Source organism: Capricornis sumatraensis, chromosome 1 (assembly GCF_032405125.1).
Source record: "Capricornis sumatraensis isolate serow.1 chromosome 1, serow.2, whole genome shotgun sequence".
Classification (NCBI taxonomy): Eukaryota; Metazoa; Chordata; class Mammalia; order Artiodactyla; family Bovidae; genus Capricornis; species Capricornis sumatraensis.
In genome coordinates, this window is record NC_091069.1 from 252,151,780 (window position 1) to 252,168,454 (window position 16,675).

The 16,675-nt window shown below is 47.7% G+C and overlaps 1 protein-coding gene across 5 annotated transcripts in view; it reads left to right on the plus strand.

Moving 5' to 3' along the window:
* The first annotated feature begins 3,241 nt into the window (after positions 1 to 3,241).
* Positions 3,242 to 16,675, plus strand: part of DIP2A (disco interacting protein 2 homolog A) — a 115,771-nt gene continuing 102,337 nt past the window's right edge. For all 5 annotated transcript variants that reach the window (XM_068975682.1, XM_068975665.1, XM_068975673.1 and 2 more), the window contains exon 1: positions 3,242 to 3,332. In XM_068975682.1, the coding sequence (XP_068831783.1) occupies positions 3,242 to 3,332 (91 nt within the window). The remainder of the gene's footprint in view (positions 3,333 to 16,675) is intronic.

Consider the following 16,675-nt stretch of genomic DNA (forward strand, 5'->3'; position numbering starts at 1 on the left):
CTATTGGACTCTGGAAAAGGAATTCAGGATTCATTTATGTATGTACTTGTGGTACACTGCAGGGTCCTTCTTGGCATTTGGCCACCTCTTCAGTACCACATCTGAAAACTAGCTCAGTCGAGAAACTGGCTGTGGGATCCTGATTTTTCTGTTCATCCATCCCTAACTTTTTTCTGCTCATATTTTCAACTGCCCATCTGTTTTGCCTCTAAGAATGCTGTGTTTTATTAACCATTTCTGCAACTGTCCACAGGTCAGAGTCCCTTGGCTGCCACTCAGATCTTGCCGGCAACTGTAATTTGCAGTACTGACTTCTGTCAGTTACAAGCTCCTTCCTGGCCTCTTTTCTGCTAGGATCCTATTGCATGACCCCCCACCCCCACCCCCCACCCCCAAATGCTGTTCTGGAGCAACCTTTCCTACTGTCAGCTCTTGCCTACAGGGGTGAGCCACCACTGACTAGTGGGAATGGCCATATGTGGGCATGCTGGCTGACACCTCCAATCTGGGCTCCAGCATCGACTGTCAGACATGTGAGTAAATGAACCTTCAGATCATTCCAACCTCCAGCCGTCAAGCTGTTCCAAGTGAAGCCCCAGATGACACAGGTCAATTCCACTATGCCCTGACCCTCAGCAACTTAGGAGAATAAATGATTCTTGTTTTAAGCCACTAAGTGTGTAGTAATTTGTTATATAGCAATTGACATAGCATCACTTTAGGAGTTTGCTACCAGTCTTTGCCTAGGTGTTAAACCCTGTATCTTAGAAAACTGGTCATAAGTCTTCTACCAACTTTACACTCCAGTTTTCTTCTGACTCTGCAGGGCTCATGCCAGTGAATTAAGCAAGGATGCTGGGGACCACCACTCATCAAGCACACTTATAATCCAGCCCCACAAAACTTTCCTAGCTCCTGGCAGTTGGCTGGTTCTTACAACCTGTCATGGACTAAACTGTGTCCCTGGAAAAGATGTTTAAGTCCTAACCCCCAGGTACTTGTGAATGTAACCTTATTTGGAAATAGGGTCTTTACAGGCAATCAAATTAAGATGAGTATTGTAATTAGAGCAGGTAAAAATCCAATAACTGGTATTTTCAAAAACAGGGAATTTGGGCACTGAAACAGACAAACATATAGGGAGAACAGCACGTGAACATCAAGGCAGACTGGCACAGTGCATCTACAAGCCAAGTAACACCAGACTGCCAGCAAACCACCAGAAGCTAGCAGAGGAATAGAAGATCCTTCCCTCACAGCCCTGTCACTTTGTTCTAACTTCCAGACCCCAGAACTGTGAGATAAACTTCTGTTAAGCCACCCAGTTAGTGGTATTTTCTTACTGCAGCTCTAGCAAACTAATATGCTCTTTTGAGGGGAAGGGGGTTATAAATCAGCTGAATTATACTAAAAAATAACCATAATTATATGCCTATTGTCCAACAGATTGGGGAGTGGGGGGCTAGGTTGGTAGGGAAAGGTGAGCCACATGGGCAGGCTCCAGAGGTTCAAGACAGTTGAGGGGGTAGTGTGGGATGGGGCGGAGTGTGAAAATCTTTGAGGGTATCTACCCAGATTTCCCCAAGCAGGATTCCAAACTTAGCAAAACAGAATTGTCTCCATTTGGGTATTTACCATCATAGAGACTCTTGGGCCTAGTCCTTGTCTTTATTGTTTCAATGCAGGAAATGAGGATTTCTTGGCATGCAATCAAAGAGACTCCATCACTTTCAATGGTATATTTGTAGCCATCAGCTGTCCATTATTTCTCTGAAGAATATCAGTAGTATTAACGAATACTGGAGTGGGCTGCCATGCGCATCGCCAGGGGATCTTCCCTACCCAGGAATGAAACCTGTATCTCTTATGTCTCCTGCATTGGCAGGCAAGTTCTTTATCACTAGCAGCACCATTCAGATGATGCCCACTTCCATCATCTTTCCTTATAGTTAATATTTCCATCATAAAAAGGTCACTAGGACATTCATTCACTTCACTGGTTCACACTCCTACCTCAACACAGGTGAATAATTAACTCTGGGGCAAGCACTGCTCATCAGAAGCCTTCTGTATTGGCCCAGTGGCCAGATCGTTCTCCTGCTGGCTCCGTCACCTGAAGGCTGTGACGTAGGAAAGTGACCCTCTGCGTACACTTGTGGGTACTCGCGTCCACCACAGTCCACTGATGCACCAGGCAGACACACTTCCCGCGACACTGCGCAACAGTTCCCTCTGGATTCTCCAGTGTGTGTGTGTGGGGAGAGGGGCTCAGTGCAGCTCCACTACCCAACTCCCCCAGGCTCCGCACGTCTGTAGTTCCCTCGTCTGTCCTCGCACTTCCCAAGGTCACCTCACCGTCTGAAATTGCGGCTGGAGCTCCTTCCAAGGCTGTTTTGAAAAGCACTTGGACTAACACACGTCATAACGGGTCTATGAAGGACGTCCAAAGGGGCCCGGGGTGTCCAGCTGGCTCCTGGGAGTTGTGAAAAGCCTCATGAGTGAGACCCACCCATGCTGGAAGGAAAGCATGTGGACGCATTCCTCAAGAGCAGGCCCAGCGCGCCCGGAAGCCTCAACGTCCTCCATCTCAGCTGCGCCCCACCGTCCGCGCGGACTCCACACTAGTGCCCGCTGCTCGCCCGCCGAGGGGCCTGAGGAATCGCCGCGCACTGACGCCCGCCTGAGTCCAACGGCCCTAGCACCCCAACACTGAGGCGGCCGCCCTCTCAGCCGAGCCTGCGCTCCGGCCAGTCCACGATCCAAGCCTCCCGCGCAGAGCCTCTCGGGAGTGACTTTCTCTCGGCTCAGTCAATGGACGCCCAGGGCGGCTTCGCCGCGTCCTCGCGGCCAATGGCAGCGAGCGTCTGGTGTTGCTGGGCGGGGCCAGGCGCCCACTAGGCTGGCGACCCGCCGCACACGCGCGCTCCCCTGCCCTCTCGTCCCACCGCGCACGCGCGCTCCGTGCAGGGCCGGCAGGGCTGTCGGGGGCGCGCGGGGCGGTGGCGGTGGCGGCGGCGGCAGAGGAGCTGCTCGCGCTCGTGCCCGCGCCCCTGTCTCTGTGGAGCTGCCTGGGCCGCCCGCCTGCCCGCCGCCTTGGCTCCCCGAGGGCCGATGCGGGTCGCGGGGCTGAGGGGTGCGACGTAGCTGTCGCCCGCGCGGCCACCTGGGCTGGGCCTGGCGCGACCCCGGCCCCGACCCCGCCCGGCGCGAGGCGGCCGGACGGCAGTCCTGCTGCGGGGCCATGGCCGAGCGCGGGTGCCCGCTGGAGGCGGTGCCGCTGCCCGCTGAGGTGCGGGAGAGCCTGGCCGAGCTGGAGTTGGAGCTGTCGGAAGGTGAGCGGCCCGGAACCCGGACCCCCGCCCGGCTCTCCTCCCAGATCCCTGCCCAGGCCCCGCCCCGCCTTAATGCGACCCGGACCCCCGCCCGGCGCTCACACCCGGGACCCAGACTCCCGTCCGGCTTCCGGCGCCCGGCCGGTGGCCGCGCTTTGGGTGTGTGGCCTCAGGCGTGGAAACCCGGACGGGGATGACCGCTGTGTCCGAGTGGGCTGCCCAGCCCAGGCCCGCGTGTCAGCGCGTAGGGACCGCGCCGGCTGCATGCCCGCGTGCCTCGATTTCCCCTGCGAGACCGGGTGGTCGCCGCACCTACCTCTCGGGAATAGTTGGGAGCCTGGAATGCTTTAACAGGTGCAAAGCACTGAACACTTGGAACGAGATTGTTAGCCCCTCTTAGGGAATTTTTTAAAATTAAGAAAGATGTGCAATAAGTGGTTGTTTGTTTAAAATAGACTGAGTAATGGGCCTCAGAGGCTTGGGTGGCGTTACCCTCTGTAACCTCCAGGCTCAGGTCCCGAATTCCGCGTAGCAGTCAGCGCAGAGTTTAGTTCTTGGCCGGGGTCAGGGGACCTCGCAGCCCTTGGAGAGAAGCGTCTAAATGCGTAACTTTTTTTTGAAATTTAAATACATTTTCAACTTTTAGAATCCATTTTTTCCATAGGCTGAACCGAGTTTCACTTGGGGTCAGGCTAGTGAATTCTTACAATTATCTAATAAATATGCACAGGATTGTACTAACTCACCGAATCTTCACCAACCTTAGGGAGGTAGGTGGTGCTGTTATCTTTGTTTTACAGGTAATACAACATTTACATGCAACTGCTTTGAATTTAACATCCAGATTTTTTAAAATTCGGTGACATGTGACATTTTTCTTTTTTCAATGAAACTGCAGTTGGAAAAGGGTGGACTTGAGAATTCTTGGTGATGAGATGCTCTTGGAAAATCTGAAAAAGCTGAAATTAGGAATGTTTCTGACAGGAACTACTGGCCTGAGTTTGTTCTAGTTTTTCACCCAGGGAAAATTACATATAGTTACAGTTTAGATTTTAGACATTTCAAATATGTTTTTGCATAGTGCTCCTGATTTCTGCTCCACTGTGTTAGTTATTCCTTCAATTCCTTGTTTTGTGGTTGTATGTTTGAATTCTTTCTGGGAGTTGACAGATAAAATTGAGAACTTCATAATTTGTAGGACAGAACACACGTAAAGATAAGTATTTCAACAAAAGAAACACTGCTCTATTGAATCCTTTTATCCTGTTGTCATTTTAGCTGAATGTAGAAGATGCATAGTTGCATAAAAGGTATAAGATTAAGTTTATGTGGATAGTAGCCTAAGCTGGGGAAGTGAAGACAGTGTTGAAGGGAAGGGACAGCGGAGTGTAGTGCAGCCAAGGAGACAGGAGCCCTGGCCTCTGTCCTGCCCCCTACATCAGTAAAGTTTTATTTATATAAATAAAGGAAGATGTCACTAATGAAGCACGGTTCTAAAGCAACCCAAACTAGTTTCATTTTCATTATCATTTTAATATTTTCAAGTAGAAGTAGAAAGCGGGACTCTTATTTGCCCTGTGTGATGTTTCTCTCTTCCCCACACACTCAACCCCCCACCATTTTCAAGAAACTTCTAAAGTAGCATGCTGCTGTGTGCGCTGCTTAGTCATGTCCAATTCTTTGCGACCGCGTGGACTCTAGCCCACCAGGCTCCTCTGTCCATGGAATTTTCCAGGCAAGAATACTGAAGTGGGTTGCCATTTCCTTCTCCAGGGGATCTTCCCAACCCAGGGATTGCACCTGCATCTCTCGCATCTCTTGCATTAGCAGGTGGATTCTTTATCACTGCGCCACCTGGGAAGCCCCTAAATTAGGATAGTAATGTCAAAATTGGATGCCTTCACAGCAGTCACATTTGTCTGGATGAGGAGTTGCTTAAAACTTAGAGATGACAGTGGGTGGAGGGTGGAGGGAGGAGGAAATAACACAGACTGAACGATGCTGAACTGCTTAAAAACGAGGATGATGGGGTGAGTAGGTGGCGCACAGGGAATCTTTAGGGCAGCGAAACGATTCTGTGTAATACAGTGATGGTAGACACAAGTCACTATACATTTGTCAAAACCCGTAGAATGTACAACACAGAGTGAACCCTAAAGTTAGCTATGGACTTCAGTTAGTAACAATTTATCAATATTATTCATCAGTTATAACATATGTACCCCATTAATACCAGTTGGGGATGTGGTGTGTGCACAGAGAGGGGTTATGTGGGTATTTTCGAATACTTTTTTTGTAAACCTGAAAAAAAGAAGAGAATAATGGTGTAAAGTTTGTCCTTTGTTTTGGTGGCCTGCAGAGATTTAGAGAGGAAATTCCTACACAATAGGTTACATTTGTCCCACTCCTGTGTTTTCATCCTGGTTAGCAGGTCTATTCCATGACTTTAACTTTGTTTTTTGTTTTCCTGTATTCTGATACAGCAGGGGCTTAGCCTGGATGGAATCAAGCGTAAAGCAGAAAAGCTCCATTTGTGGGTCTGAGGAAGGAACTTCTTTTCACAAAACCTTTTTTTTCTCATTAAACGTCTTTAATTTCTAAAATTTGTGATATAATTCTTAGTTTTCAAAATGACAGCCTGACATTGCCTTCACATCGATAAACACTTGTTGTGCTTCTTAAATATTCTGTGGTATATGAAAGTTCTCAGTCCAAATTCCATTCACCTGGCAAAGCCCAGCCTGGTGTCTTTGTGTTGTGATCCTTCCCTCACACTTGTCCTGTCTTTTGGAGTTCTTGCCACTTTTTGTGTTTGTGTGTGTGTGCGTGCTTCTGAGTACTTGAAGACTGTTTTGATGGGCTCAGTGGCAATGTTAAATCAGTGAGTTTTTTTTTTCTTAAACATTAACCCCACCCTCACGTAAGGACTGCCTTAAGCCTATAGGTGTTTTTTTAAAAAATAGTTGATGTATTTATTTCTGTGTTTTTGGTTGCAGTGGATCTTTGTTGCTGGCCATGGCCCTTCTCTGGACAGGGAGCCCTGGCATGCTGCGATTCATGGGGTCGCAAAGACTGAACTTAACTGATGGGCCTTCTCTGAGCATGCAAGCTTCAGTAGTTGCAGTGCGTGGGCTTAGCAGTTGTGGTGCATGGGCTTAGTTGTTCCTCGGCATGCAGAATCTTCCCAGACCAGGGATCAAAGCATGTCCTCTGCATTAGCAGGCGAATTCTTATCCACTGCGCCAGCAAGGAAGTCCAGAACGTGAGTTATTGATATTATTTGGTGAAATGTATCAACATTTGAAAGAGCTGCATAATTTTGTGAACCAGTATTTTCCAAATGGCCAGTGCATCATGTTTCAGATCTGTGCATGGGTAAAAGACCCATTCAGAGATACACCAGTGGGTTGCAACATAATAGTACGATAAGTTCATTGATAAGGTTTTAGATTCTACATTGCAACTATTGTTTAAGAACCTACAGTTTGCCTAGTTTGTGTGTGGTATCAAAGAATGTCCACAATGATCTGAAAAGGCTACTGAAATACTCCTCGCTTTTCCAGCCCGTGTTTGTGTGAGGCTGATTCTGTTTCGTAGACCTTAACCACATATCCTGCGGGCCATTGAACTGAAGCAGATGAAGAGAATCCACTTGTTTCCGAGAGGCCAGATGTTTAAGAGGCTTGTAAGAGTAAAACAACAGCTGAAATCACTAAATGCTTTGGAAATTATTACTTTTATTTATGGTAGGTTTAGTGTACAGTTTTTAAAATAAATTAAATATTAAAAAATTTCAGTTTTAATTTCTAATGTGGTAAACATTGATAGCTCACAAAAGCTGTTTGGGGTCCTCAATAAGTTTTAAGAGTGTGAAGGGTTCTTGAGAGCCACACCTTTGAGAACTACTAGACCATGTAATGGCAAATAGATGGGAAAACAGTGAAAGGCTTTCTTTTCTTGAGCTCCCAAATCACTGCAGCGATGAAATTAAAAGACACTTGCTCCTTGGAAGGAAAGCTATGACAAACCCAGACAGAGTATTAAAAAGCAGAGACATTACTTTGCTGACAAAGGTCCATATAATCAAAGTTGTGGTTTTTCCAGTAGTCATGTATGGATGTGAGAGTTGGACCATAAAGAAAGCTGAGCACTGAAGAATTGATGCTTTTGAAATGTGATGTTGGAGAAGACTCTTGAGAATCCTTTGGATTGCAAGGAGATCAAACCAATCCATCCTAAAAGAAATCATCCTGAATATTCATTGGAAGTACTGATGCTGAAGCTGAAGCTCCATTATTTTGGCCACCTGATGCGAAGAGCCCACTCATTGGAAAATACCCCGATGCTGGGAAAGGTTGAAGGCAGGAGGAGAAGGGGATGACAGAGGATGAGATGGTTGGATGGCATCACCAACTCAATGGACATGAGTTTGAGCAAGCTCCAGGAGATAGTGAAGAACAGGGAAGCCTGATGTGCTGCAGTCTATGGGGTTGCAAAGAGCTGGACACAACTGAGCGACTGAACAATAAGACTGTGTAATATGAAAAGCTTTTAAGGAAATACCTAGTTGTCAACATGTATTTCTTTTACTTTTTATAGCATTTTTTTCACTGTTGCCCAGTATAATGCAATTTCTGTTTATATTTTTAAGGGCAATCAGATGTTTCAATTAAAATATATGTTTGAAAATCCTTAAAAGTTATACTTACTGACTAGCTGCTTGTATCAATATGTCCATCCTACTTTATGCAAAATCCATTATTCATGATTCGGGTATATTCCCTTTAGAACTGTTTTTCTTGTTATAGTAAATCATCTTAATGTGTTGTCTCTTTGAAGAATTTTGATTTATAAGTTTTTAAAAGAATACCAATACTAGGATTTCCACTTTAATATCCTGAAATTTTGCACATGCTGTTCATTGCCAACTTTCTGTACCTGTTGAGTTTCTGCCTTTGTTTTAAGTCCTAAATTTAAGCTTCACTTTCTTTTTGAAGCTCTGCCTTCCTCTGAGAACAGCCCACTTGCCCCCCACCCAGAGTTAGGTGCTGGCTTTTTTGTTCCGTTAACTATTGTGTCATTCTTAGAAGATGTATCACAGTTTTGTATTTATTGTTTACTTGGACTTTTCTTTGCCAGTTCATAGGGAGCACTTCCAAAGGAAACTTTGATCTGTTCATCTTCATGTCTCAACCCCTAGGACATTTTAGGTATTCTATTGAATCTTTGTTGAATTAATGGAAGAATAAAGTCCTTCCCTGGTGGTAAGTGATTCAGAATCTACCTGCCAGTGCAGGGGACATGGGTTCGATTCCTGGTCTGAGAAGATCTCACATGCTGCAGGACAACTAAGCCCATGCACCGCAACTATGGAAGCCCGTCTAGAGCCCAGGCTCTGCAACAGGAGAAGCCCCCACAGTGAGGAGCCTGAGCACCACGACTGGAGAGTAGCCCTCACTTGCCGCAACTGGAGAAAGCCGGCAGGTAGCAACAAAGACCCAGCACAGCCAATAAATAAATAAATAAAAATTTTAAAAAGGGTAAAACCACACATGGTATTTATTCTCAGTTTTAAATCAAGAATCCTCCGTAATTGGCTTGGATACTTAATTTTTTCGTAATAGTTTCTCAGATTCAATGAAGCCCAGGGAGTCCTGAGCTGTGCCTCAGGGAGCCATTGAACCAGGATGGAGTGTCTGTTGCTCTGAACTCCTGGGAGGGAAAGAGTCACACCGAGATGAGTGCACTGTGAGTCTGGTCCAGCCGGGGAGGACCTGCGGTGGAGCTCCAAGGCTCAAGTCTCCTCCGGCCCCACCGTGGCCGTGATCCACTTGGGCCTTCCCTGCTGGACTCTGGGTCCACACTGACCCCACACTGAGGCCACGACTCCTGCTGCAGGAGTTGAAGCTGCGTCATTCCTGCGAGGGACTTTGGCTCTAGGACCCCATGTGGCCTGACACTCCTGGAGCTGCCTGGAGTCTAGGGCTTTTCCTTCCAAACCCGCCTGTCTTCTTCCTCCACAGTCACGTCTAAAAGCTCGCAGCCTCCTCTAACAGCTCGCAGCCTCCTCTGGGCCCCTCCCCATTTTCTCACATGAATCTCTTCACATCTGATCCTGCCACCACATCTGCTGCTGGGAAGACCTGAACTGCCTGTAGGGCCACTGGTCTAGGCCCGTGCTGGGAGGGCTGTTGGTCTGCTGTTTGCTCTGCAGGCCTGTCTCCTGTATCCATGACCTGCTTTTTGAGATGGCTCCGGATACATGGTTGTTGGTCAGCGTGTATTGAATTGAACTTCAATTTAGTTGAGTGTCTCAGGACCCTCTTGTCCGTGGCTGGCTCTTCCTTGGTGGTACATTGTGATGCTCCACGAGAGCAGGGCCAAGCCTGCTGTCCTCTCCTCTGTGTCCCTAGCTGAAGTGTCACGCAGGTCCGTTGACCTGTTGCCTTTCCAGTGTCTGTCGTAGAGGAAGGCACCATTTGCTCTGTCCATTTGCTTTCTGTTAACACGTGCTGGAGGAAGGGAGGTTGGGACTGTGGGGAGGGGACTTCAGACTGGGGGTCAGGAAATCCCTCTGGGCAGGTGGATAGTGGCGGGAGGGGCCGTGCATATGGCTGGGGGTCAGCACTCAATGCAGATGGGTTACCTGAGCTGTGACTACAGAGGAAAGAGCCTGGTGAATCGTGGGGCCGGGAAAGTGAGCTATGGATAAACACTGACCCTGGGGAGCCATGGAGGAGGGCCGTGGTCTGACAGGTACCTCGTGCAGGGTCTCCAGCCCCGCACTGAGACCGATGGAGGCAGAGGGTGAGGTGAGGAGGGGAAGTGGGGATGCCAGCCAGGCTGCTCCAGGGTTCTGCTGTGTTGTGGGGGAGTTGTGCCTGCTGCCTGTGTGGTAAATGTTTCATGCATGGGAAGGTGCCAGGACGCTGCGGATTTGCTATTCTCATGGTGTCATTGCCTCCCCTATGGCTTGTGGCCTAATCTGAGCCACAAATACGAGGTAAGGATCCTGTCTACGCCTCAGCAGTGATGGCACCTGTGAGTGCCTACCGTCCTGCTCAGCACTGGGTACTCAGCCGGTGAGCAGGAAGGAGTAGGCTGTGTCAGGGTGCCCTTCGGGGGGACAGCCCAGTCTCGAGGGTCAGAGCCCTGCTCTTGCACATGGAGGGCCTCCGCAGGGTCGTTCAGGTCCCTTCGTCCTTTTACCTTCAGCCTTACCAAGTGAGAGAAATGCACATTCAGTACTGAAGGATTTGAGAAGAGATGGCCGTGGGGCACCAGTCTGCTGGAGGGAAGAGTCCTCCAGCGGGACCTGGGTCAGAGGCTGCTGCTGCCCGCAGTCATGTGGGATGTCCACAGGGGTCAGCCTGCCTGTTACTGCTGAGCCCTCCTCTCAGTACTGGGGGCTGGGAGGGTGGTTTGTCATTTTAGTTGAAAACTACTGAAGACATGTAATTTAGAAAACTCTTCAATTTCATCTTTTAGTATTCTTTGCCTGACACGACATGCAACGTTTATTTAATACAAAAATGAACTCATGCAAAGCATTGGGTCCTTCTGCTATGACACAGCCAAGGAAAGGGTGGGAAGGAAGCAGGGTGACGTGAATGGGAAGTGAGCTGCTGGTCCGTCCTTAGATGAACTCTTCCTGTAGCATTTTATTTGTAGTGAGCTTGCTTCTGAGTGAGGCTGACAATCCTTTCAGATCAGTCTTTATGCCCTTAAATTATCTAACATTTCTGGTGTTAAACCTGTGAATTAAAAAGACTGGGAAGATATATACTATTTGGTAAAGAGAAACCTTTGTGGTCAGGGAGGGAAACACCTACACTGGTCATCTCTGTCATCTGTTGATGAAGTGTCTCCTAGATGCTCCTTGGCCCCTTCCCCTTTGCACACAGGAAATGAATGGCCTGTGTTTCGTGAGTTCCTGGATTCTTGGGTCAGCACCTCAAGTCATTGCTGGGGGACCAGGAACCATGCAGGGGTTTCTGTACAGACTTGGTGCTGTTACTCAGTTCAGTTCAGTCGCTCAGTCGTGTCTGACTCTTTGCGACCCCATGGACTGCAGCACATCAGGCTTCCCTGTCCACCAACTCCCAGAGCTTGCTCAAACTCATGGCCATCGAGTCAGTGATGCCACCCAACCTCTCATCCTCTGTCGTCCCCTTTTCCTCCTTCTTTCAATCTTTCCCAGCATCAGGGTCTTTTCCAATGAGTCTGCTCTTCACATCAGGTGGCTAACATATTGGAGCTTCAGCTTCAGTATCAGTCCTTCCAATGAATATTCAGGATAATTTCCTTTAGGATGGATTGGTTTGATCTCCTTGCAGTCCAAGGGATTCTCAAAAGTCTTCTCCAACACCACAGTTCAAAAGCATCAATTCTTCAGTGCTCAGCTTTCCTTATGGTCCAATTCTCATATCCATACATGACTACCGGAAAAACCATAGCTTTGACTAGACGGACCTTTGTCAGCAAAGTAATGTCTCTGCTTTTTAATGTGCCGTCTAGGTTGGTCATAGCTTTTCTTCCAAGGAGCAAGTATCTTTTAATTTCATGGCACCAGTCACCATCTGCGGTGATTTTGGAGCCTCCAAAAATAGTCTCTCACTGTTTCCATTGTTTCCCCATCAGTTTGCCATGAAGTGATGGGACCGGATGCCATGATCTTCATTTTTTGAATGTTGAATTTCAAGCCAACTTTTTCACTCTCTTTCACTTTCATCAAAAGGCTCTTTAGTTCCTCTTCGCTTTCTCCCATAAGGGTGGTGTCATCTGCATGTCTGAGGTTATTGATATTTCTGCTGGCAGTCTTAATTCCAGCTTGTGCTTCATCCATTCTGGCATTTTGCATGATGTACTCTGCATATAAGTTAAATAAGCAGGGTGACAGTATACAGCCTTGACATATTCCTTTCCCAATTTGGGACCAGTCCGTTGTTCCATGTCTGGTTCTAACTGTTGCTTCTTGATCTGCATACAGATTTCTCAGGAGGCAGGGAAGGTGATCTGGTATTCCCATCTCTTGAAGAATTTTCCACAGTTTGTTTGATCCACACAATCAAAGGCTTTGGCATAGTCAGTAAAGCAGTAGATGTTTTTCTGGGATTCTCTTGCCTTTTCTATGATCCAGCAGATGTTGGCAATTTGATCTCTGGTTCCTCTGCTGTTTCTAAATCCAGCTTGAACATGTGGAAGTTCTCGGTTCACATACTGTTGAAGCCTCACCCGTAGAATTTTGAGCATTACTTTGCTGGCCTGTGAGATGAGTGCAACTTTGCATTAGTTTGAACATTCTTTGGCATTGCCATTCTTTGGGATTGGAATGAAAACTGACCTTTTCCAGTCCTGTGGCCACTGCTGAGCTTTCCAAATTTGCTGGCATATTGAGTGCACCGCTTTACTCCCTTACCCAGCTGTGAGGAAAGAATAGACATCCTATTTCTTTAGTCTACACTGACTGTCATGGTTTAAGATTTTCCTTTAGTCTACACTGACTGTCATGATCTAAGATCACCGCCTTGGAAGAGAGAAGGAGCTTTTACTCCTTTTCAGACTTCAGACTTTTTCTAGAGTCTTTGGTAAAGAACCTTTAAATTGAGAATTTGAAATGTCAGAAGGTATGCCTGTGCTTGTTGAAAACTGGCAACTGAAAAGAACATGTCCTAGTAAGCTCCTCCATGCGTGGGTTCATGTCTTTAGGTTTTGTCTGAACACGAAGGAGCTTAAGGATTAGCCTTGTTGGGAAATGACTAGGAAGACTAAAACTAGGACCATTTCAAAATAAAGGTTATAGAAATAGAGATTCTGACTTCATCATTAGATAATCTTGGTGTCACAGATTGAACTCTGTTCCCCAAAATTCATATGTTGAAGCCCTAACCCCCAGTGTGACTGCATTCCTTTAGGGAGATGATTAAGGTTAAATGAGGCCATAAGGGTTCCTGATTCAGTTTTAAGAGAGAGACACATTGAGAACACACACACACAAGGGGGAAGACTGTGAGGACCCAGGCGGCCGGTTGCCTGCACGTGAGGAGAGAGGCCACAGGAGGGACCCGCCCTGCGACACCTAGGTCTCAGACGTCCAGCCTCCAGACCTGTTGTTTAGACCTCCCAGCCTGTGACATTTCGTTAGGGCAGCCCAAGACCCTCAGCTTGTCATCCTGTCCTCAGCAAGCTTCCACAGACTGAACAAAATGGCTCATGAGCTAGTGAGGCTGACAGGCTGAAAAACTGGCAGTATTGTGAGGTGTATGCAGGGCCCCATCAGCTCTGATCATCAGACCTGGGCCAGCAGGGCCAATGGAGGAAAGACAGATTCTTCCGGCTTTGCTCAGAAGGCATGTGAGGAGGGTGAGGGAGAAGACAGCAGAATGTGCTAGACAGAGGAGGATGAGCCAGAGTAAGTGGGCTGGGCTTCCAGACAGTGTCCCCCTGGCAGGTGGTGGGGAGAACAGGTTGGAGGGTGGGGGCTCGCTCGCGGGAGGATTTGTGCATCCCAGGGAGGAGTCAGGACCAGACTCTGGAGTCTAGCCCAGCACTGAAGCAAGCGTAGGTGCCACCTGCAGCCGCTGGTGGTGTGGATGTGAGGTGACAGGCGCCCTGAGGTCTGTGGGGGTGGGAATGTTTTGTGCTATCCAGTGTGGTAGCCACAAGCCACATGTGGTGCTTAGCACTCGAAATGTGGCTCGTGGGTCTGGGGAACTGAACAGTCATTTAATTTACTTCTAGTTAACAGAAGTTTCAATAGCCGCATAGGAGTAGTGGCTGTTGTATTGGACAGCGCAGCAAAGCATATGCTCTGTAAAGGCACGCTGCTGAAAAAGAGTCATGCTCCCAAAGTATGCAGTCTTCCATCCCTTTTCTTAATAGTGGGGAGAATATTTAGATTGGTGTGTATGTTCAGAACCCACAAAACTTTGGAGGCAGAGATAGCCAATTTTCTAATTTTTAAAAAGGACTAAGAGATGGTTATTCTTGGGTGCTTTGCTTTAAGCACGTGTTTGTTAATAAATGATGGAGCCAGCAGGTCGTTTGTTCAGGTGTTAAGAAGCAGTTGAAATACTCTGGTGTGATCTCTTGTCAGTCTCTCGTTCCTGCTCTGATTTAGAGTGATTTTTCTGGCAGCATGTTGAGAGTGGTTTGGGTGAGGATGACATTGGGAGCAGAAAAATTGGAGAGCACACTGCCATAACCCAGGGCAGGAGTTTGTGCTGATTTGGAGGGTGGCTGAGCCCTTGGGGAGAATGGGCTGGAATAGAGTCAGCAGCTGCGGTGTGGAGAAGGGGACATTGCAGGAGGCTCTGGAGTGACTCCTGAGTTCCTGAAGTGAGTGCCGGGGAGATGATGGGGCTGTTCCTGAAGATGTGTGCACAAGCAGGACATGTCTGTTCATACCTATTGAGTGTGAGGCGTCTTGGGGAGATCCATGCATTTGACATGTAGGACTGCATTTCTAGAAAGGGCTGGTCTGACAGTAGAAACTTGGAAGCCATCAGTACAATTGTCATAATTGGAACAAAGACAGTTGCTGCCTGTGGAGAACAGAATAATGCAAAGAAGGCCTCTGACGAACCCTCCAGCAACCCAGACCCCAAAGGGAAAGGCAGCAAGGGGAGGCCGCAGGGAGACCAAAGCGGGCACTGCCGCAGGGGCAGATGCAGGGGCATGTGTGGGCGTCTGTGCGGCTGAAGCAGGAGAGGCCTTCCAGACAAGGGCATTTATTCCGGGGCGTAGGGCTTTCCAAGCCAGTATTCATGGCCAGTCGTCAGGTAAAGAAGACTCTCCTTCCCCACATCTCGCTGAAATGGTGGCAGTGTTAAAAATGAAAAAGCCTTTCACAGCAGTCTAGACTCTGGGAAGTCGAAAAGGTCAGTCAGCAGGGTGAGTGTGGTCTGTGTGGGGACGGCAGGAATGAGGCAGGCGAGTCCCCGCTGGGAGGAGCAGGAGTGGCGGGGAGGGGTGGGGTGTGGGTCCACTCTTCCACTGGTCTCCAGAGTCCATTGAGAGGGAGGGGTGCTTGGAGGCAGACCGCGCCCCCGCCCCCGGCCTGAGCAGAGCAGCTGATGCTTGGGAAGTTCACAAGCGGGAAGCTATGCAGCTGGGAAATGCTGGAGGGAGTTCTTTCAGCTGCAAGAGGCTTCACAGTTCTGGTCATGAGGGTTGAGTGAATCAGACCAGAGTTTGCTTTCATCTCACCAGGTGGTATGTAGAAGAACCTGCACCTGGGTGCTTACAGGGGCTCTAGTCATAACTGCCCCAACTTGGAAGCAGCAAGATAGATGTCTTTCAGTAGTTGAATATAGATAAATGAACTGGTACACTGAGACAATGGAATATTATAGAATATTTAGAACTGGAAAGAAGTGAGTTATCAAGCCAAGCAAGACAGGGAACAATCTTAAATGCCTGTTAACTCAGTGAAAGAAATCAGTCTGAAAAGGCTACAGATTCCAGCTATTCTGGAAAACTATGGAGACAGTAAGAAGATCAGTGGCCACCAGGGGTTCACAATCTGGGAAGAGGGATGAGCAGGTAGAGCACAGAGGATTCTTAGGGCAGTGAAATACCCTGTGTGATAGCTTAATGATTGCTATATGTCATCATGCATTTGTCCAAGCCCGTGGGATGCATGACAAGAGGGAGGGCTTTGGAAGCTGAGGCTTCTGTGTCAGGGCTGGCTCATTACCTGTAACAAAAGCACCATTGGGTGGCGGATGTTGATGATGGGGGAGGCTGTGCGTGTGGCGGTAGAGGCTGTATGGGAGCCCTCTGGACCTTGCCTTCAGTTTGGCTTGTAACCCTTAAACTGCTCTAGAAAAAGTAAAATAAAGCAAAAGAAGAAAGAAAAACCCTGGGAATTAAATCTACAAGCCCAGATGGTTTCACTGACAAATTTTTATCAAACATTTAAAACAGAAATAACACCAATTTTATGTAGTCTCGCTCATATATTTTTTAACTTTTAATTTTGGAATAATTTTAATCTCATAAGAAGTTATGAAAATAGTACATAGAAGTCATTCCGTTTCCTACAATAACATAACCATAGTATGTTATCAAACCAGCTTCCATATATTCTTAATTACAAAAGATTGTATGATTATTGTGCCAAAAGATTTAACAAGTTCAGAAGTGAAGTAAAAGATGAAATCTAATACCTACCCCAAGCTAAATAAATCATTCTCCAGGAGTAACACTACTAATAATGTGTTGGGTACCCTCCAGACATTTTCTGCACACACAAAAATATATCTCCCTACATGCCTGTGAATAGGCTTCCCTGATAGTGCACCTGGTAAAGAATCCGCCTGCAATGGAGGAGACCTGGGTTC